Source organism: Chenopodium album, chromosome 21, assembly GCF_948465745.1.
Source record: "Chenopodium album chromosome 21, dcCheAlbu1.1, whole genome shotgun sequence".
NCBI classification, from domain to species: domain Eukaryota; kingdom Viridiplantae; phylum Streptophyta; class Magnoliopsida; order Caryophyllales; family Amaranthaceae; genus Chenopodium; species Chenopodium album.
This window is the reverse complement of record NC_137854.1, coordinates 2469710-2493911: the sequence shown is the minus strand read 5'-3', so window position 1 is coordinate 2493911 and position 24202 is coordinate 2469710. Positions and strand designations below refer to the sequence as shown.

The 24202-nt window shown below is 33.6% G+C and overlaps 1 protein-coding gene and 1 pseudogene across 2 annotated transcripts; one reads left to right on the top strand and one right to left on the bottom strand.

Moving 5' to 3' along the window:
• The first annotated feature begins 7466 nt into the window (after positions 1-7466).
• Positions 7467-9199, top strand: LOC145603006 (uncharacterized). Its single transcript, XM_081659141.1, has one exon. It carries the CDS (start codon positions 7692-7694, stop codon positions 8922-8924), a length of 1233 nt encoding a protein of 410 aa, XP_081515267.1. The 5' UTR covers positions 7467-7691; the 3' UTR covers positions 8925-9199.
• A 4580-nt stretch (positions 9200-13779) lies between these two features.
• On the bottom strand, positions 13780-20537 carry LOC145602167 (zeaxanthin epoxidase, chloroplastic-like; annotated as a pseudogene). Its single transcript, XR_014104503.1, has 16 exons — positions 19780-20537; positions 18782-18944; positions 18550-18624; positions 18316-18416; positions 17998-18113; positions 17576-17787; positions 17370-17461; positions 16798-16912; positions 16610-16713; positions 15901-15946; positions 15720-15784; positions 15539-15625; positions 14972-15026; positions 14779-14867; positions 14601-14688; positions 13780-14140 (listed from the first exon to the last, which is right to left on the bottom strand). The product of XR_014104503.1 is annotated as a zeaxanthin epoxidase, chloroplastic-like (transcript).
• Between the last annotated feature and the right edge of the window lie 3665 nt (positions 20538-24202).

Genomic DNA, 24202 nt, shown 5'->3' with positions numbered 1-24202 from the left:
TTCATATAAAAAGGGAAAAAAAATCAGTCATATTAAGTACACAGCTAAAAGTGATTACTCATATAATAATTAATAAAAAAAAAGAATTAACTTTATTAAATCACGCTTTATCTTGATGATGATGCCTCTTTTTAGAAGTTAACATCAAAGATATCAGCATCCTATATTCTGTTAAGAAAGTGATCGATCTGATGCAAATTAAACTACTCCCTCCGTCCCTAAATTACATTCCTCTTTGGAAATTTACACCGGAATTAAGAAGGGAAGAATAAGACAAATAACAATAATTAGATAATGCAATGGGAAGTACAAAGATAGATTAGTTATTACTCATGACATGTCATCAATCCTTTGCAAAAAAAAAGGACCAATCACATGCTCCTATTTGAAAATTTTTAACCAATCATATTCATTGTAATTTGGCACAAGGATTATGAATGAGATTAGGTAAGCATGAGTGAGAAAGCATTAAATATAAAACAGAAAAAGAGAGTTGATTTACTAAAAAAAGCTTACCAAAAATAGAAAGGAGGAATGTAATTTTGGAATACCAAAAATAGAAAGGAGGAATGTAATTTAGGGACGGAGGGAGTATCTATTTTAATTTACAGCTTCTACTTAGCTTAGGGTTAAACTTTTTCACAAAATCACTATATCATTCCTCAAGCGTCAAAATCTAATCCCTTTTTAGTGGCTCTATATTACTAGCTCTAACTTTTACTCATTTCTATTTGAATTCATGATTAGACTATATAGAAATATTTAATACTTTGATAATCACAGTTAAAAGGATCTATCTATCTTTACCTGATGTCATTTACTTAACAATTGTGTAAGACTCGATTTTTAATTACTTTTACCTTTATGATTCACAAAAAAGTTTTAGGGTAAGGGAGATGATACCTGCGGATTTTAATTACTTCTATGTACTCTATGTCTAATTACTTCTATGTACTCTATGTCTATAATGTTATCTGTACATATGAAGTCGCGAATGATGGAACATATTGGCTTTTAAGGAAACAATTATTGTGATGATCGAGATGGTGAATAATGCTAATGTGACTCTATATATGATTTTCACTGTGTTTATATAGTAGATTATTGTTAGTAATTATACTATTCATGTTAATTTGAAGAGATTATTGTTTTACGCTAGATTTCACATTGGTCTCTTGTACACATTAATATATATCGGAGTATTATATTACGTGGTAAATGAAAGAAAAATACTACATAGCCGACCACGAAAACATGATTTGTTGGCTAATTAACATAATTATCAACAACTAAGTGTCTCCTCATCGTATATAATCCTTCCATTAAAAGAAACAGATCATCATCAAAACATAAAATTAAAGCTGGTCCTACGTGCATAATATAGAGCCAAAAATAATGTCAATTTTAGAAATTGATGCATGGGCATTTAGATATATCAGCTGGTTTTATATAACATTATTTGCATAATTTTGGAGAGACCGGCAAAGAAAATATTTCCCCACATGTATATGTCTTATATGACATTGAATCACGTATATTAGTTTCTTATCAAATCTTAGGATATATAATTAATTTAACACTTTTAGTTTGTTTGCAACTTAACTATCAATTATATTCTTGATTTTTGATTCATATTCTCCAACCATTTTTTCTCTACTTATCAATTCTTGTTGGTATTTATATTATATTGTGGGCCCATACGTATTATGCACGGTTTATAGATATATATGAAATGAGTCAAATGACTATGTACCTAAAATTGTTAGTTGTCGTTTGAGTTTTTGCACATAATTTATCATTATTAACTAACCTTGAATCTTCTTCAAATCTTCAATAATTCAAGGATTCAAGAGAGAATATCCATTGTGCAGCGATTGGTGTACGCATTTAATGAATTCAACTACTATATACAAAGTATAAGACTTCTCATTTTTATGGCTTATACTACGTATTAGTTATATAGTCATGATATGTATTGAAGTAAAATATAACGTCTAAGTTAAGGCTTCATTCTCTTGATTTTTTTACACTAATTATATAAAACTATCAAAATCAATTTTTCTAATTTAAATTCATGAGTATATTTTTGAACTATTTAGAAGCTCATCAACATCTTACTAAGAAAATACGATAAGAATACAGAATGAAACCCTTCAAATTTCAATTAAAGCAAGTCATAATTTTATCTCCATACCTTATATCATGGATATTTTAGATACTATTATAGCCTAAAGAAACAACACGGCCGTGTCCGGTGGCTCGCAGGCTCGACTATACAAGCACTTAAATCATGAGTACATACATGTTGTGTATCTTTACTATTCCAATATAGTCTTAGAGATGGGGCTGAAGAACTTACAAACATATTCTTTAATAATGTCAATTATCAACCACTTGTTGTATCATTAATAACAAAATAACCAAATAAATACTAATTTTACATGCATGCATGTATATTTCCTATTCCTTGGTACTCCGTATATCATCTTTTTTTTCTTTTTTTTTTTTCTTTTTTTTAAACAAAAAAAAAACAATAGGTAATGGAGAAATGGACCATGAAACCCGTGCAATGGGCAACCGCGCTCTAAGATCATCATCATGCATACTTCCTATTTGAAAGGGTGAAATATTTCCACGAGTCTTACTCATATGGTTCATGAACAATACTGATTTTCAGTAATTCATGTGAATGATGTGATAATTAATCACTAATTAAGCTATAATTATAATGTAATAAGATGACATTGATTTAGATTTAAGGGATATATTTATGTCACCCATTACTTGTATAGCACTTTGGGGGCGCAGTTGATCCATCGGTACCTTATTAATTAATTTTTGATGTCAAAAATTAGTACATGGAGACCCACATTGCCCACCAATTTTATGTACAAATGTACAATACAACACTTTGTGTCCATCTTTTCTCCCATATCTAATGACATACCGAGTAGTATTTGTGCTCCACCACTATTACTCCCTCCTAATTAATAACTCGCAAATTAAAGGATATACATTGTCATTTTCACATCATTTTCAATTTAGACATTTAGTTCTTAACTTCTTAATTCCATTGCCTTTACATATATTAGTATGTTACTCATTTCATTTAATAATGTGCTTTGTTTTTATTTGAGTTTTCATGGTGTATGAAAAGACAATTTGTTTCAACTCAAGAACCATGCATATACGCTAGTGACTGATTTTGGAATTGGTTTTAACGGGTACCCAATTTCGATCAAAATGACAAAGTTGGGGTATTCAATCTAAATAAGTTCAAAACTTGAGAATGAATATTGGTTATGACTGAGACAAAAAATTTAGAATTGAATTGAAATCGGTCCTTATGATGCCACTTTAGATTCAAAACCTGATGATTCTTTATCGACTTCAATGTTAAAGAGTACATATTAAATAATACATCTTTTGCAAGACCTGGCCTATTGGAACATGCTTTGCTGTTGAAATATGTAGATTATAAAGTAGATTAAGTAGGATTACTTGACTAAGAATTCAAATAATCAAATAAATTATGAGCCAATGCCTCAAAAGTCAAATGTAAGTATAACTATTTTGAAGTTGAAGTTACTTTGAAACTACTACGTATTATATTGAAGATCGATCATCTAACAACTTGCATTATTATTTAATTTCTTCTGGTGGTTAATTAAGTCTTAAGAAGTTGCCGAGCTATATACGCTAAATCTTATTATTTCACCCATCATTAATGATTATAAATAATACGTACAATACTTTCATTATTTTTAGATAAAAAGTCAATAAACTAAAAAAAAACAAAGTATTTGATGGAGTAAGGTTTTAGTATGTACAAAACATTAATTATTTATTAATAGAAAAGTATACAAAATGTAAACAAGAATGTAGAGGTTGACTAGCCAAAGACGAGCCGACCAAATGATGATTATCTTTAGTTTGTTGAATCATGCGCTTTTTCTTTCTTTTAATCGTTAAGTACAATTATTTAGGCTTTTGCACATTAATATTACGAACTGATCTCCATGTAAAGTGAGTTAAGAATTGCTACCAAATACATGTATCTAATTAAGATTCTTTTAATTTTAAGGCTAAAATGATTTTATTGTTCGGTAAATGAGAATTGAATAATAAAATTTATATTATGTAATGTTATATTTTTACGTTGTATTTTCAAAGATTATAATGAAGGTAGTGGTGTGATTCCCATCACATGCATAACCGTTGGTCATCAAATTGTAGTTGAAGAATGTAGAAGTCAACATTAAGCTCTTTAAATTGTAGAGTAACAATTTCAAATGAATTATTCAAATAATATAATTATTTTAAGATAACTATAATATTGTATCTTTTTTTTTCCTGTCAAAAAAAAAAAAAAAAAAAAAAAAAAAAAAAAGGTCTAAGGGCATGTTCACTTCAGCTTAATTTCAGTTCAGTTCAGCTCCAATTAATTCAGCTCTTAATTTCCTTCTCTCATAAAATATTCATTTTAGCTCAGTTCAGTTCAGCTCCAGTCAGTTCAGTTTAGTTCGAATCTGCTCCAATCAGTTCAGTTCAATTCAGTAAATGTGAAACAGGCCCTAAGTATATGAATGGGTGTGAAAAAACAGTTTTGAATTGTGTACAAGTATAAAGATGATGGATATTTTAAGAGCTCATAAAAAATAGAAAAAAGTTCCATAAGTCTAGAGTAATATTTACAATTAATTATTCAACAACATACGTAGTATATCTAAAAGACGTACTAACCATACAATTGAGTTTGCAATGAAATTCTATTCAAGTGTTAAATTGGCCAAACAAAGTTCTTATCTCTACGGTCTATACTTTTATCTACTAATTAATTCATTTTTCTTATCACAAACATTTATTTGCCCCTTATTAATAAATCAAATGAACACAAAGCAAATTAATTAAATCACCGAAGAATGAAATATTAGGATGACAATAATATTTCAGATTCAACGTAGACCCAATGTAAAATCGGCTTAAGGTAATTGATGAACACAAAAGTCTAATTTGTTGACAAATCCTTAAAGAGTGCACATGGTTTGCCTGCAACACACAGGCGTCAATATGAAATCTACCACATCTTTTTGTTGTAGTGAACCTTCATGGTGGTGGGAAGATTGTGTTTTCCTCTGTTTTTTTATTTATTTATTTTTATTTTATTTTTTATTATTAAGATTATAACTTATTTAGAATTATATTGGCTACTTACACTCCTTTGAAGCATATTATATATAAGAAAATTAAGTATATTGATCATCCTTGACAAAAAAAACTAGAGAGGGTAGTTATAAAAGAATAGATTGGTGTAATTATGAAATCGGACTTAAGTTATGTGCATTATTGAAAATAAATAGCACTTGAAACTTGATATGAAATTCCTTATCACAAGTTATTTTTTTCCTTTTGAGAAGCAATTTACAGAATCTTATTCTCGTAGTGAACTAGTGATGCTAATTGTCTAATCTAATGATCATAATTCTATATTGTCTTCCTCTAAGCATACCACCTTCCTTATGTCAAATCGGTCACAAATAAAAGTGATTCGTGGGATGTATATGGACCATAATATGAGAATTGAATTTGATTGATAAATACTAAAGGCATGCATCTTAAACATTGCATGGACTAGTTTAATTAATGATTGACATTAGATGCAAATTTCAGACGTTACTTTTTATTTAATGTAATCGCAATTTTCATACTTATGGGAATTGAATGAAATTTTATTTTTTCAAGTTTTCTCCTCGAAGCATCTTATCTTTAAAACGTTAGACATGTGTTCAACGTTTGTAACGATCCACATGTGTTGTAGATGGGTTGATGTATTAACATTTAACATTGTAGGACATTTGCGCTTCTTATTACTTACAATTATTTTCTTTTACAATCAATTAAAACCAACATTATAATAATATGAATGTATTAAACCTATTATATGAGGAGTACATAAATTTTTGTATTTTATTTTATCATTTTATGTGATTTGAAAGATGCAGGGAGGTGGTAAAAATATAAATAGAATACCATAATATCACATCCTAACCACTCAAGTCGTCGTCAACAAATTCTAACCACCCAATTGTTATGATTCGTAGTCTAGTTGATAAAGACTTAGTACGGAGTACATGCATATTTTATCGTAGTAGTACGTTTATAAATTTTCAATAACTAACAAAAAAATAAAAAACATAATTTTAAAGAAATGAATTAATAGTGATTGGCAGGCAAATCCCTCGGCACATGCATAAATGGGAAGCCACTCCAAGTTTCCGACAACATTCCTCACCATATAGCCGTTGCTCTACCTTCTAGTGGGTCCTTTCTTACTCATTTCTCTAACAATCAACCAAACGCATCTTACACCACATTTAAGAGATGACTCATTTCTCAAACTATCAACGAAACGCATCGTACATCTGAAAATTCTATGGTATGGGATTTTCAATTCTCATGTTATCTCATCTTTTTGAAGTGTCAAATTTATAACATGCATGATTTTATCTTTTAATTGAAAGACTTTACTCTCTCCTTAAAATTAAAATAATTAGGCCCTATTCTGTTGAGTTGTTCAGCTCTGTCATGTTGACACTTGCTCTGTTTTGCTGAAATCTATTTTGCTCTATTGAAATCACGGAAGCTTAAAAGAACAGGGCTTTATTACACTTACCTTCTTATGTTTGTTGACGTTAAATTTTGAATTGTACCATAAATAAAATGTAAAAGTGTAAGCCTAATATTGATATAAAGGGATAGTTGTCTAAACACAAAGCTCAACTCACTTTGTAGCTATAATAATCCACTTGTTATACGAAATACATGATAAAATCGTTATTTAGACCAATACTTGCATGATTCAACCAAAGTTGTTCTACACCAAAGGGTACGGTATGAGCTTAGCTAGACGATAAGCAACACGATTATCAAATAGAAGTAAAACATTTATTTAATTCGAAAACATCATCAAACACACCATCCAAACTAGATAAGTATTAGGTATCTTATTAACCAAATCAATCTATTTATTAAGTCCTTATTATGATATTGAAAATCTTCAATACTCCATCCATATTTTGATTATATAAGGTGATTTAAGAAATCTTCAACTAAAAACATGAACTATAGTACGTAGTATATAAGAGTATAAATACTTGATAAATGTTGCTCTATCTATAATAAACAAGTTAAAAATGACTTATGTCTTAGCAGAGAAAGGAAAAAAGTGAAGCTTAATTGCTGTAATTTGAAAGTTTGACATAAAACATTTAATTTCATCATTCTTAATACAAGTACTAGTAGTATTTTTTTTTTTTTACCTGAAATCACATGACATATCCTTAATCCGTGTTAAAAATGTATAGCCCTCTCCAAGTAGCAATTTAAAAGGCCTTAATTACCAAAATCTACAGGTGGACCCCTTACAAGCTCTACAGCTATAAAATCCATACCTTCCAATACAAGCCACCCTTATTTCCTCCAATACACACTTCTTCTTCATTAATACCCACTTCTCTACACTCTCCTCCCCCCCACCTTTTCTTTTTCCATTTTTACTCCTCTTTCTCTCTCCTCCATTCCCACTTTCATTTCTCCACTACAAAGTACAAACCATTAAACCAACCTCTCATCTTCAACCTCAATCCAATCCAATTTCATTTCTTCCTGCATTTCTCTCAACAATAGCAACAATGGTTGATGTAGACCGAAGAATGATCGGTCTAAACCCGGCTCACATGGCCGGACTCCGCCGTCTATCTGCTCGTGCCGCGTCCGGCCCGTCTCCTCCAACCCCACTTCCTTCCCGCGTTTCTCTCTCCTCTCTCGCTTCCAAACTCATCTCCCACCTTAAATCATCTGGTATCCAAGTCCAGCCCGGGTTAACCGACTCCGAATTCGCCCGCTCCGAAGCCGAGTTCGGGTTCGCTTTTCCACCTGACCTTAAAGCTGTCCTCCAAGCGGGCCTCCCTGTCGGGCCGGGCTTCCCCGATTGGCGCTCTCCTGGGGCCCGTCTCCATCTCAAAGCTCTCATCAATCTTCCTATTGCAGCTATCTCTTTCCAGATCGCTAAGAACTCACTCTGGTCTAAATCATGGGGCCCACGACCTTCCGACCCGGAAAAAGCCCTTAAAATCGCGAGAACTTCTCTTAAACGGGCCCCACTTTTGATCCCCATTTTCAACCATTGTTACATCCCTTGCAACCCGTGTTTAGCGGGTAACCCGGTTTTCTACGTCGACGAGAATCGGATCTTTTGTTGTGGGCTCGATTTATCCGACTTCTTCGAACGAGAATCATTAACAACTTCTAGTACCTTCGATGAAAACACTTCACTACAGAAACAGAGATCCTTCAGTGGATCTTCAACTTCGTCGTCTTCATCATCATCCACGTACTCCAACTTCTCTAGAAGATCTCTCGAAGGTTCTAGAACTCCTCGATGGGTGGAGTTCTGGAGTGACGCCGCCGTTGATCGCCGGAAAAGAAACTCAAACTCGTCAACTTCGCCGGAGAGATTCTTCGACATGCCGAAATCCGAAGCTCCGAAATGGGTCCAGGAATACGTAAACCAAATCGGGTCAGTTTTAAAGGAAGGTGGATGGAATGAATCAGACGTCTCAGAGATTGTCCACGTGTCAGCATCAGGATTCTTCGAAGGTGGTGAGATGGTATTGTTGGATAATCAAGCAGTATTAGATGCTCTCCTTTTAAAAGCGGATCGTTTTTCGGATTCGTTAAGGAAAGCCGGGTGGAGCTCCGAGGAAGTTACGGATGTATTCGGGTTTGATTTTAGAGTACCGGAAAAAGAGAGGAAACCGGTAAAAAATCTGTCGCCGGAGCTGGTTGAAAGGATTGGGAAACTGGCTGAGTCGGTATCCCGGTCATCGTCGAAAATTGGTTTAACAGCAACAATAGCATCTTAATTGGCGGGGTTACCGGTAACTGCGCATAGAGATTCTATTATCTTTTTTTTTTTTTTTAAGAATTATCATTATTTCTGTATTATTACTATTATAATTTTTTTTTTTTTTTAAAAAAACAATATTTTGGAACCATGGGATTAAGGTTCTCTCTTTTTAGGCAAAAAACGAAGCGTAGAAAGAGGGTGGAGATTTACTCGGTGTTGTACTATGAAAGGAAAGCGAACATACAAAAACAATGGATATAATATTTTTATTTTAATAATAATGTTATGAATTTATACAACTCTTTTTCAATTTTCACTTGTCTCTAATATTTTTTTTGGTTATTCCACTCGATTGACCCTTTGAGCTAATTTGAATTCTGAGTTTAATCTAAATAGTCATGTTTTAGTCCCTTTTTAATTGTTGTTGTGGGAGATCGGACAGCGAATTTCTACCAAGTGCAGCTCCAATTACGACTGCACCAACAACCAATTGATTTCTAATTTTTTTTTTAATTATAGATAATTAGGATTGTTAATTTATGGATTAGTGACTTAGTGAGCTGTTTAACGTTAAAAACTTTGAAATAGGAATGCACGTGTGCGTCCTCTTTGGGAAAAAAGAGACGTTCGAGGGAGTGGGACCCAAGAAAGAGGGGAGTGGTATGAACAATGAAAAATAAGAACGTTATATTAAGATTTTTATGTGTGTTGGGAACCACTATATCATCAAGATTTTAAACTCGACGGACGACATTGGAAATGTGGGGTAATCGACTGTTCGACGGCGTCGTATCGCTGTGTTTATGTGTGTATAACTTGTCGTTTTGTTCATTGAATGATTGATTTTTATGGGGTTGGGTTTGATTGGGGATGTCACTTGTGTCAATATTAGACCTTAATTATTTTAAATTATTTGTGATTTTGTGAGTACAGTTTATACGTATATGCTTTATGAAGACATTAAGGGTCTTGCTGTCTTTTAAAAATATAAATTTGGACTCTTGAGACATAAGATCGAGTACAACCTAGCTAAGTTGCTGGTATACCTAATAGATTTTGTACATATATTTTTTAATATATAGCAAACGACTTTTAAGCTGTATATTTGTGTCTAAATTATTGTACGTGCGATACAAGAGGTATTTCAATAATGTATTGAGCATTATTGAAAATGAAAGTGCTTCATTTCTAATTTTCAAGTCTCTAACTCTTTACTAAAAGTGTACAATGGTTTTGATCGTACTAACGTATATTTAGGTGTACATCGATATGTCATTGGATGTAATACAATACAAATCATAATGTTATTATTAATGGAGCTTCAATGCATCGAACAGTGCTTAGAAAGTAAAAGAAGGGGTTCAAAATGAGAAAGAAATGGCGAATGGGAACGGAGAGACATCAAAGTGGGGTTAAAAAACGTTGGAATTTGGAAAAGAAAACTGTGGTGAAGCTGAAGGGGGGAGATTGATGTCTAAACCAAAATGTAATAGAGAGGCAGAAAACAATTCAAACAGCGTTTGGCTTTTAGAAGACAAGACTACGAGGCAATGTTAAAGCTAAAGAAATTGAAGCCCCTGAATGCCTGCAAAGGTGTTTTAAATTTGAAAGGGATAGGAAATGGGAAAGGGATTGCCATTTTGATATTTTTGTGTGGGCTTTGGGCCTTCTCGTGATATGAAAAGGGCTTGCAGGTGCCTTACCCTTGTCAGAGATTAGTGGGCCGTCGCAGGTGAGGGGACCATGTCTTTTGTGGGCCATACATTTATATGGTGCACTAACCTCAGATTACATCAAATCAATTACCCTAACCTTATCTTATCAAATTGTATGTGATATTTTTATTGTGTTATTGGATACCCGATGTGATATATTCTCGTGTTTCATTTTAACTTTATAAGTTTATTATCGTGGAATTAAAAACGTATTTAACTGAATCTTTTATGTCTATATTTTTCCTTAGCTCTGATGATTGATCATGATGAAAATACGTGAAGAAATGGAGAGGGTAGCATTATTGGTTTGGTTACTTGATCCATGGATAAAATGTGACTTTCAATTTGACAACAATATGGATTAGGGTAATCGAGTATCATAGTTTACCTAAAAACAATTTGATTAGCATGGGTTGGTAAATATAATTAGACGGTCACACCTTTCAATATCAAGCAATAGCAGTAAAGACTAAAGAGTGGTAGTCCCTCGCTCAAGAACCCGATTGGGTGTGGCTTGAAGGTGCGATGTTGATATCTTAGCTTGCTATATCATGATTCCATTTTCCCAGACTTATCTTCAAGTTTCAACTGCTGGGGATAAGTAAATGAATGCGACATCAAAATGTTTTGTCTTTTATATCCCTCTATATATGCTATTTACAAACAAAACTAAATAAAAAGGGACATGTTTTTGTGTTTAACTTACATTAAAATATTGTTGAAGATTTAAGTCCAGCAGACTCCTAAAGTGTGAAAATTTGCTACAGGACAGGTAGTGTCCTAAATATAAGATGTACCATTTTTTTATTTCAGATTTTGCCACAACCATGAATGTGGATCATTATTTATTTGTAATTTTTTATAATGGTTAGATCTTGTTCTGTTTAGAATGACGAACTAAACCCAAAATCAATACAAGTACTCCGTATAATTTTTGTTGTTGTAAAATTGTTGGTACATCTATATTAGGACAATATATTACTCTCATCCTACAAAAAAAAAAATTCAAATAACAAGTTCATTACTCCACAATCTATAGTATATACAAAGATAAACACCGTATTTCACTGAAGGATAAAAGTTACAACAATTATCAAGTGCATTTAAAATTATACACAATATATTAACAGATTAACCTCTAATTTCCCTCCTCAATTATTGTATAACATTGTTGATTGTTCCACCAATATTTGAGTAGGATAATTATTAAGTTGGTTATTCCGTCCTCATTGGATATTTGTATGTACACCGCTATATGATATTGAATCAATCATAACCTCGTTATATTGCGTGCACCAATTTTTGTACATAAATTGCATATGCATTTGTATGTGCATGTGGGAGAAATTTATTTCTTACACCGCTCAGTCGCTCACCCCCAACTTCTTTTTTTGAGTTCAATGTTTTCAATTATTGAACCTGGATGTTGCCAAAGCAACACCATGCCACCTTCATAAAGGGTTAAAATAAAGTCTTAAAATATGAAAAATCAATTCCTTATGATACTCATATTAGAACAATTGATTCATCTCACTTGGCATGAGTCATTGTTCAATAATAGATAGAAAAGTAAATAATTAACACGAGTTATGTGTTACATCGACATTTTACATTAATCGTTGGCCTAGTGAACTTCGAAATAAGTTTATCTATATATAGCTTAATTATATACTATACATATTTTCATTTAAATTTTTTTATTCTAACCATTACGCACTTAATAAATTGTTTATGCAAGATAGATCTACATGACATGTTGACAACCAATATTATCTTATTATAACATACAATAAACCTTTCGACCCTAGTAAGTCAGTAACTAACTAAACCTATACCAACACAAATAAGCCATACTATGATTTACAGCGTATCCACTGTCCCATAATAAAATGAACATTATTTGAATGATTTCCAACAATATCTAAGCATCATTGAATGACTTGTGAGAAATAAATGCCAACGGCCAATTACCGGCCAGAAGGTTAAACCGACCGTTGTAAGCATAGCTTCATGTGCAACTTTCACCGCTATTGTCTCTTCATCACGTGTCCTCCTCTGCATTGGTCACGTGCTCAAACAAAGAAACAAGAGGTGATTAGTACGTACTATACGTCTATACCCATTAGCAGTGTGGCACATGAACACATAAATTACTTCCACATGCTTTTTTATTTCACTTAAAAAAAAAAAAAAAAAAAAAAAAGGAAAATTAATCAAAGATTTGGAATTTTGTGAAAAAATTGTAAATGGGCCCCCAACATGGAAATGAATACAAAGTATGGGCTTTTTGATTTATTAATCAATTTGGTGTCTGTAGTTTATGAGACATTATTGTCTTGAAAGAAAAACAGTTCCTATCCTCTAACATCTTAACTAGGCCCAGTCCAAGAAAAATGGGCCCACTAGATAAAATTGTGGTTTTTGAGTTAACAACTCAATTGAATTATACTTTTCATTCTTGAGTCATTTTAATCAAACTCATGTATAAGAGACAATTCATAGTTTGATTATTTTCGGTGGCATTTATGGGTGAATGTGACATTTGAGTACGGTTCATTTTATCTTACAATACGTTGCATGATTTTATGATATATATAGCCAAACAACCTATACTTGAATTATTATCTCCATCACATAAAGACATAATGTATCACATCATATGAATGAATGAAGGTACTAAAGTTGCCTTTACAAAACTTGCTACTTCGTAAAAGTTTTGAGTACTACTAGACCAATTATTTGCTTGGTTTTAAAATCTAGACAGTTAAGAAATAATTATATGAACTCTCTGAATTTAGAAGAAATGTCTTTGAATCTCACTTTAATTTACGAGTAATTTTATATAATTTATATGTTCCACAAAGGCGGAGAACATCAAAAATCTCTTGATGAGTTAGTTGATGTGTCTTAAGATTTTGACAAAATATTCAAATGAAAGTGTTAATTAGTAAGATAAAAAAAATAGAATGTTGAGCGAAGAATTTGAAGTTTAGGGCTAAAAGAGTAGTTGATGCACTTCAAAAATTTTATATGAAATTACATTTTGATTTCTACATATATTAGGCATAATGTTGCATGCATTAACACATTTTTAACTCTCTTAATTAATAGCAGAAGAGTAACTGGGTAAATAGAATAAGAAGGAAACATGCAGGATACCAAAGATAATATCAATAATGAAGCAAAACTTCAATCATATATACACTCGTATAATTTCAGTTGATGTTCAAAACCTAAGAAGCAAACATGGTAGCATACTCGTACAGTTGTACAACATGAAGAATTTAGAAGATCGTATTACAGCTAACATAACATTCTGTCTTCTAATTACGTGTGGGGTGATTTGGCTGAGATCACTTTGGCAATCTCCCTGAAAAATTCTGTACATTGAGGCCATATCAACAAATTAACACAGGAAACATGACAAAGGTTTTCACACAGTCTGCAGTACTGCTGCATTAGGCTTATTTTGTTCCACCTTTGGAGACGTCCTCAACACTTTAACCCGATACACTACCTGCTAAACAAGAAGGTAATCAAATAACAGCGATAAGGAAGACGAACGCAAAAATAATATTTATTAGTAGAGATCAGAGATCAATAGCTTAAACCATTTTGCTACATCTTCATATGAAATTTTACACATTGTTTATACTTTTATTCACATTTTGCTGATTATTAAAACTGATTTTTATCAACAGAAAAAGAAATTTGCTGAATAAAACTTATGGATCAAAACTGTGTTTTTTCGGTTTTTCCTAATTATTAGTGTTTTAATCTGTTAAGAAATTATTATGTATAATATAATATCTATAGAAGTTGGGATATATTTTCATAATTAATGAGAAGTTTTATCCCTGTATTATCACAAAACTCCAATATTATCATAATCTTAGGACTGAAAACTCATTTACTGACACTTGTGTAAGATGGGGAGATAGTAGTATATATGGAGAAGGGGAGGATTTCTGCAGCACCTTTTTGTCAGACCCAAATTCAATGATATCTGACGGATGAAATCTTGTAGGAAAATTAGGAGGTACTCTATAACGTCGGCCATCATTACTGGGAGAAAAAACACAATAGAGTCAGTATGCACTCGGTGGAGGGAAGAATTCTCAGGCCACTGTAATTATATTCCAGTAATCAACTTACTCTGTGATCCATGTTCCATGTTCACTACGCAAATCTGTCAAGTAATATGCTCCGTCCTTGCAGCTGATTTGAGCATGTCTTTCTGAAACCTGAGTTGAGAGATATGAGAACAAGATCAACGACACACTACTGAAGAACAAAGGTGAAATTTTCAAATAAGAGAGATTGGAGGCAAAGAATGAAAGTTTAGTACCTGAGGTGAAGACACAGCTACTGACATATCGGAGGAATCCTTATGAGATGCTCTCCTAACATGTAAAAAAGAAACAAATTTATGAAAAAATATAGAGTAAGTGAATAACAATCTTACAGCAATGAATATTATGCATATAGTACTCTACCGACCCTTTTGGTAGGCAGTATAATGAGTACGGAGCATCAAGTATGTGTTTTTCTTCTTTGATTTCCTTTTACACACATTTTTAGTTTAGATGTGGAAATGAATTTGCGAAAAAGGCACATACTTGGAGATAAAATGGTATCACCATGAACTTTGGCACAAAAGTTGAGTGCAAAATCACACACTCTCTCATAACCATTACCATCTTTTATTATTGTCTACCAACAATTAAAAAATTTTGGCTTCAAAACCATGTACTGTATGTAGCTAGTAAGAGGATTTTAAAATGCCCTTAAAGGTTTTGGGTGTTATGACCCAAATTAAATGTACATAGCCAAGCTGATGAAAAATAGTCATATATCCAATCTAAACTCTCCTTTATGAAGTGAGTTGAACTCTAAGAAGAGATAAGGAGCATACCCAATTATACATGGCTCGTCTTCCTTTCTACTCAAACAAATAGGTTTCAAAGATTCGGCGACATTTCCTTGAGGGAGGAGAATCCATCTGCGAACAAGAAGTACAAGGAAATTTACTAGTTGTTTATGAATACATTCTAACAAATCAGATAGAAGAAAAAATGCAGGGTTACTTGACATACTCTCCATTAAGAGCACGCTCCAAGGCATCATCGTCCTCAAACCATCTTTGTAGTTGGTCGTTTGCCTTAAATTTATTTTTAAAATAAATAAGTGCTGAGTGTGTGGCACATTAAAAAATAGGGGAAAAAATTGCAATGTATTAGTACAAGGAACAAGTTTGTGGTGCTCTTCCATACTTACTTTTTCAGACAATCTGCATTGTGGTATTCTTCCTTCAAGTTTTTCACTGCAGAAGGGGAATAGGAGAGTATGATTATAATCTATTACTCATACGTGTTTGAAGCATTGGACAAACCACTATATGACGAAAGGGAAAGCTAATTTTTCATAAGCTTTTCTATCAATTAAAATGCATATATGAAACCAAAAAAAAATGTACTCGTACTACTTGCTGGCTTTCAATAAAATGCGTGGAGATCAATCAGGGATCCAGAAACATGTCCCAGGCCTCTTGGATTTTCTTTTGTTACTTATAAGGAAAAGCAGAAGAAAAACATGTGCATCCGTATAGGCTATGCTACTCAATCTCTTTATCTCACCGCAAATACTCATGTTGGATCTCTGATAGTCTAACAAGAGTACGGAGTATGGACTAATGGACAAACTTTTAATTAGACTAAAACTTTACATAAACTCCTGACAGCCTATAACTGACAAAAAGGCAAAGTTTGGATACTTACATGTCTGAGAAAAGCACCCAAATCATAGTAATAACATAGCCAACAGGTAAGGAAAATTAACCATGTTTATTCCGTTAATAGATTTGAGGACTTTGACAATATTGTGGAGATTATAGGCACAAGGAATGTAAGAACAAGCTAGTTTTCAGAGGAAAGACTACTTATTATGCCATAGGCTCTCAGATTAGTAATAAGTTAAAATTACTAACCTGTTACCGCCTAAAACCCAATTCAGCATTAGAGGCATTGCTGGGGTGATGAAAACACGACCACCAACCCTTCCTGGGTGAGGTATCTTGAATTTTGTCAAAAACTGCAAATTGCAAGAATCAAGTTACCGAATGGCACTGCATGATGAATTAAGTCAATAACTAACTTCAGGGAGCAGAGTTCTTACCGACAACGGACCAAGTCCTACACCTAGATATGCTTTGTAAGTTGTTGCCATAATTGCCGCCATTCTAGCCAATCCATGAATTATGCCTACTCGAATTCTTCGAGCTCCCTCATAACTGACAAAGGATAGCAACAAATGTATTGTAGATATCATATTAGACATATACCCAACCATAATCCAAGATCACAAAATTCTGAATCATAATTACTCCCAGACATCTTATAAGAAATTTGTTCTGTTCAATATTCAATTTCATACATGTTGATCAAAATATCAGGACTATTTCAGAGTAAGTTAAAGTTAATTCAGATACAAGTCATATCACGATTATTCAACAGTGTGCTTAACAGCTTTGACACTGTAATACATCACATCTATTGCATATTGAAACGAGGGTCTCACGGCTCTCACCATCGTCGAAAATTACAAAATAGGGGGTTTTAAAAAAAAAGTTAGAAAAATATACTCTTTAGAGATATTATAGGGGGGATTGACTGTACATTACAATAGATGACTTCAACTGCAATATTGGAATTGCGTTATGCTTGCTATTCTTTTAAAAATGCTCTTACCTCTTTAGCGAGGAAACAACATCAATTGGTGCTCCAGATTCAACACTCTTACGCCATGCTTTCTCCAGCTCAAGAGCCAGCCCATAGCTGTCCTGTATAAAAAAAATCATATACAACCAAGAAAATTTATTTTAGCTGCACAAAACAAGTTCACTTTGGCCAATGGATTTGGCTCCTTTGTTCAGTAAGCTACAAATCAATTTTACCTCGATGGCCATGCATCCTCCTTGTCCCAAATTGGGCTGCATAGCATGTATCGAGTCACCCAATAAAGTTACACGACCCTTCCCCCAGGTAAAACTTGGTGGTCTGTCGTAAATGTCACGTCGAAGAATAGCCTCTTCACCAGTAGCATCGATAAGATCAATTACTTTGTCACACCATCCCTCAAACATTTTAAACAACCTTTGTTTTTTACCTGCAAGACAGGTTATACTTAGAATATATCTAGTTGATTCTGCACTAAGTGGGATCTCCAAATTGGTACTATAGTGTAATGCTGATAGTTTATTCACTATAAGCTATGCAATGACTTGTACATTGAGAACATGAGCTGAGCATACTAAGTTATACTTCTTCATGTAACAAATACAACCTGGAATGCAAGAGAAACTGAATTAGTAGTTACCATTGGGCTGATCAGCACCTCCAGGATCTTCCTTGTAAAATGCATACCACTGCATCTTGCCTGCACCCACATCTGACGATACAAAGTACTGTTTGTGCCCCAGAAACACTCGATACCTGGTGAGGTAAGAAAAATGTTGGCCTATGAAATCTATTGAGCTTCTACGCTTATGTTGGAGCAAGAAGCAACTGGTTGATCACATCTTTCTCCTTTCTACAGTAATGTTTTTAAAGAAGAGGCGATGCTTGATAGAGTATTGATTTACTAAACATGAAGGAACCACGAGATAGAAGCTTATATATAGTAAATAGAACATACCCTACAGATTCAATATCTGCTGGCACATAATCTGCAATGCCTGTGTAACAAGTGTATCCTGAGTAAACAGCGTCTGTATGCCCAAACAAGTTTGTCCTCACCTAGCCCATAAGGGAAGGAAACATGTCAATTTTAATCCGGAAAGAACACAGAAATGAGAAATCTGCATAAACACATTTCTAATTCTTATAAATTTTGTGAGACAAGACTTCGGAATTCACAAGATTGAATTACCTTTGACCATATTCCATCAGCTCCAACTAGGAGATCTCCTTCATAACTCTGGCCATTGTCAAGCATCACAGTAACCTGTTCGGCATAACAAATTCAGAAATCAAAAGATACACTTACCCAAATAACTGAATAAGATATTCAAGAATTGAAGACGAAATGGCAATGCTTATCAAATGTCCAAGCCTACTCACAATCATAGAAAAAAAGGTACGTTTTTATGTTCCCAAAATACCTTGGTTCCATCATCCTTAAAATTCACAACATTACTCTCATTCATAATCACTTCTTCTCCCACTGCTTGAGCAAGAATTTGTTGCAGTGTCATACGGCTTATGACTCTAGTGACAGGAAGACCCCGCTCCACTGCAGGAGTGAAGGTATCGAATTTGCAGTACCTGATCGACCAAACTTGTACATCATTTACATGTACCATCGCTCAAAGCACATAATCTAGTAGAATAAGCATCTCTACATGAAAACGTGTGCAAATGCAAATTAGTAAAATACATCACACGCTCCCACCCTCAACCCTCCCTATAATAGGTAATCTACCCGGACTTTTATCAACAACGATAGGGCCTAATGGTCAATCCAAGGCGTAAATCCACCATTGCAGAGCTCGGCTGCCTGGTAAACAGCAACCCGGCCTGCCTTCTAGAACAATTGACAAAGTTTTCAGATACTATTCAATGTTTTTTTTTGGTATTCCACCCGGTTCACCCTTGGGCTAATCCGGATTTTAGGATCAGTTGTGGGTGGTTAGGTTCTAATCCCCTCCCATTGTTGTTGCGAGGGATCGAACACAGGTCCTTCCTACTAAGTGTATTTCCAATCACCACTACACCAACATCCAATTAGTTCAGAATCTTCATATACTATTCAATGTACTCGTACAATAATGTTATAACTCTTATAAGTAATGAAATTATTAATTCATCTAATTCAATTATGTGACTTTAAAATACAGGCGATAAAAAACGTGTCACATGTAAATTAGAGACCATCAATTCGTTACAACCAATGTTTACGGAAGGAAGCATTAAAAGTTTAAAACGATTGTTATTATTAATAGATTTATTACATTAAAAGTGTGCGATAAAACATGCGTAAATAAAAACAACAAAAGTGGGTAATAAAACACAGAAATAACTTACAAATTAAATTCAGCAAAAATAAACAAAAACCAAACACAAAAATAAAATAAAATATAAAAAAAAAAGACGGACTTACCAATTACCAGAAACCCCATCAACAAGACCATTAATCCGATCACCAGTAACACAACCAGCAGCCATAACTTTCTCAGCAACATCCATATCAATTGCTTCCAAAGCAGCCAACGCATTACTCTGTATCTGAATTGGTCCCCTGTATTGCCCTTCTCCTCTAATTGCACTCAAATCCTTCTCAAATACCACCATCAAATCCCTTCTTCTTCGCCGCCAACGCAAACACCAGCCCTCCGATCCCACCTCCGGCCACCAGTATACGGAGCTTTTTTTCTCCGGCAACCTCTTTTTGGGCTGCCGGAGTTGTTTTAAAGGACTCCGCCACTGCTGTAGCCTTGACATAGTTGTCTTTCTTCTTCCTTTGACCACTAAAAGTTGACTTTTTTAACAAGTATTTACAGTTGCATGTCAATGAAGAAGGTTGATGTTGTTCATCGTTTGAAGATGAGATTATTGTTGGTAAATGGGTTCTTAAGAAAACGGTTGTTGAGGTTGTTAATGAATTGTAAATCACAGTTGAAGCCATAATTCACTTCACTTGTACATAAAAAATCAAAATCACTGAGTTTTTTTTTTTACAAAAATTTATTAAAGTTTGAAACTTTGATGAAAATTATGATTTGGGAAGTCAAAATAAATTCAACCAAAACTATAATTTTTGAGGAAGAAAAAGTAATTAGAGTAGTTATGTAAAGAAGTTGATAAGTAAATGGATATTTTTAATTTTTTTTTGAAGTGATTAAAGCAATTACAGGTACAAATGTGAAGCACTCATTTGGTGCACAAAAATCAAAATCTAAGTGGGAGATCAAGAATGAGGACAGGTGTCATCACCATAGGGCTCCATGGACAAAAATCTTTGACAAAGGAGTCCAGCGTTATGTGGTTCTCCACTGACGTTATTTGTCTATTAAGTTGGAGGTGGTGGTGCTAATTGTAACTTGATTACTTGAAATTTGTACGAGTACTTTAATAAGACGATTTTTATTAAATATTAAGAAAAGGAATAAGTGATCGATATTGGTTAGTTGCTTTGGTTGAGTGTTATTCTCTAAACTACTCTTTTTTTTTTTCTTTTTTTTTTTTTTGTTATTTTTTTTCTTTATTAAGTAATATACCAGTTTTTAGTAGAGTTTTAGAACAATTAGGCCTTAATACCTTATTCACTTCACATTAAAAAATTAATACGGAGTATTCAGTTAGACTTAGGGCTTGTTATGATTTACTGAAAACATTTGTACTGATTGGAGCTAAATTGAACTGAATTAAATAGAGCTGAATTGAATTGTTTATGAGAGAATGAAATTAAAAACTGAAATGAATTGATTGGAGTTGAACTGAACTGATTTGATTGAAGCTGAATTGAACTGAACTGAAATTAAGCTGAAGAGAACAGGTCCTTTTACCTGTCAATCGGGTTGATCGAGTTGGGTCACTCCGAATCACGGGTCATTTCAGGTCAAGTCATTTCGGGCCACAAGTCAAGAAATGCTCAACCCTGACCCAAAGTTTCAGGTTCAGGTCAAGTCATTTCGGGCCACAAGTCAAGAAATGCTCAACCCTGACCCAAAGTTTCAGGTTCAGGTCAACCCAACGGGTTTAGAACAACTTTTTTTATTTAATTTATGTTTAAGCTTATATTGCTTTTTTTTTTTAATTTTTTTAATCGAATATTATCACCAATTTTTTTAGCTATTATATGCTAACTTTATAATTCAAATCGTCACCAAAGTATGTCAATTCCTAACTAATAAAAGATGATAATTTAATTAAAATAATATCACAAAATTGAAGGAAGAGGTCAGGCCAACGTGACATGATGGTGATGTGAGTTATGGAGATGCAATTTGTGTGAGTCGATTATTGGTTTAGGAGGTTGTTAGTGTGGGTTTGAGAATGCGAGATGGATAAATGACGTAGAAAAATGAATGTCGGATGGTAAACATATGATTAAACACGATTAATAAACAAGATATTGATTTTCAAATAAATGTATTTTTGCGAGTCGGGTTCGAGTCGTAAATTACGGGTTAAAAGGGTTTGGTCGTTCGGGTGTTTGGGTTACAGGTTATAAATTTTTGTTCAAGACCCACGAAAACGGTTCGGGTCAAGTCGAAAATAAACAAGTCTAGCCGTAGACCTATTAATTCTTGACCCGACCCAGTTATCCAACCGAACCCAATTCCAAACTTGAGTCACTGGGGGAAAACCCGACCATCCAAAACGCCCCAAAATCAACCCGATTTGATCCATTTATCATATTTTGTACTGACCCAATCAAACCAAACCACTCAAACCAAATGGCCCAAATTTTAAGCCAAACCCAATTCGTTGACTCGAATTAGTTCTACATTCAAAGCATTATACAAGGTTATTACTTATTAAAATATTACTCTGTAATTTTTTTTTCAACTGACACACTTTTCTTTTTAAAAACTTTCTATAGTTCACGGCTTTACGTGTGTATATTTATTTCTAAGAACTAAATACTTTATCCGTTTCTTATTGTTAGGCCCATGGTCACCCATCTTGTTGGGCGCACGCACATTTCAAATTAGTATGATAGTGTTTGCTTTGGGCCTAGTCTTCCAAATTTGTTTTTATTGAGAACCTTTCTAAAAAGCCTCATAGTAGCTTAGTTAAAGTCTGGTTACTTATAAGGTAGTCTTCTCACGAAGTTTTGGTAGAGTTGGTGGGGAACTCACCCTCGAGCCCCATTAACTACAAAATACTTGGGAGTAGGGGGATTCCTTTATCTTTCCCTTAAACTCTCAAGCGATGACTTGCGGAGGAAGCCTTCTATTCCTTATTCTTTTCATGTGGGACTTGGATTGTAACCCCAACACTTTTTAGATGTAACACATTTTAAATAAGGAAGTTTCAAATTAGATGCATCATTTTCATTTATAGCTACTATTCTCTCTATCTCTTTCAACTCCCGAGTTTTCGCAAATGATGCATCTGAAGAAAAAAAAAAAGTAGATAAAGTAGTAAAACTTTTTTAAAATGAAATAAATACTACTGTACAGTATATAGAGTACGAGTAATTGATTCTGATTTCTGGGTGAATGCAAACACAGTAGTGTGAATAAAAGTAGAACACGAGACCCTAAAATATAAGGAATCTAAGGGGCTGTTCGCCTAGCTGACCTAAGTGTAGTGTTCAATCCCATTCACACAGCTGAAACATGCATGTTTGCATTGCTACATTTTCCAGTATCATATCATGCGCATACTATTTCTCTCTCCTATATGTTGTGGATTATTTAATTTAATACTAAGTATTTCAATATTATTATTACGTACCGTAGTTGTTAGAACTGTACACGTATTTGACGTATAGAATAATACACTGCAGTAGAAGTTTATTAGCACCAGCTAATTAATACCGTGCTACATGTTGCTCATTAGGTAGAGGTGATCAAAATTCGGGGCCGGGCCGGACCTTAACACAATTCCTCGTGCTCAAACTTGTAAAAAGTAGCAGGTTTATCGGGCCAACCCGGGCTTTTCGGGTGGATTCGGGCTTTTAAACTAAAAATGCGTTTTTATGCTTGTCCAAACCCGTCCTATTTTCAGGTTGGATCGAACCGGGCCAATGTTGATCACCTCTATCATTAGGCCTGACTGTCTTATACATTCCCTTCCCTTAATTCGATCTTCATCTATATATTGAGAATAGTATCTTATGTTCAAGAGACCAAGACCACACATCCTCTGTCTCAGCTCCTAAATTTTCGTACGGAATGGACTAAAAACCAATATGAACTATTCCGGAACAAGTGGTACATATACCGTGGGATAACCTGAATCATTTATGTAAAATTTCCTGTATCATTCTTATGATGATTTATCCCCATCAATTTTAATCCATTTTCAACATATAAAGCCTCCCTTATATTATGACCGTGGCTCAATGAAATTGAAACTTATTAGTTGGTGTAAATGAGCTGAGGAAAGTTCAACCATGATTGACACAAGAAGAGCATACTACCCTCGTGATTTGTTGCGTTATATTACTTATATATGTATTTTGTTTGTTTAGTAGGTTGTGCACTGGTCTCTAAAGAGTAAAGACAACTATAGATATTTAACTTGCTCACTTTAAATGTAGTATTTAGTGAACGTTAGTTTATGCAAATTTTTACTAATGTCAAAAAGGAAAAAGAAATAGAAAACAAAAACCTATTAGATAAGTGTATTAGTGTATATTGTATTATAATTTCGGAGATCAAAATAGATATGTAAATTATTGGAGTTCAAATTAAATAATTAAAATAATTATAATTTCATGTACATCTAATAGTTTATCATTGTGCTCTTCTCATTTGTCTCAATAGTGTTTCGAATTTCAAAAACACAATTATGCTAAATTAAGGATATAGACATTTCATAAGTAGTAGTACCTCAAAGGAATCCAAGAA

What these genes read in the sequence shown, in the direction of transcription:
- LOC145603006 (XM_081659141.1), top strand. Translation starts at nt 7,692, where the DNA reads ATGGTTGATGTAGACCGAAGAATGATCGGTCTAAACCCGGCTCACATG.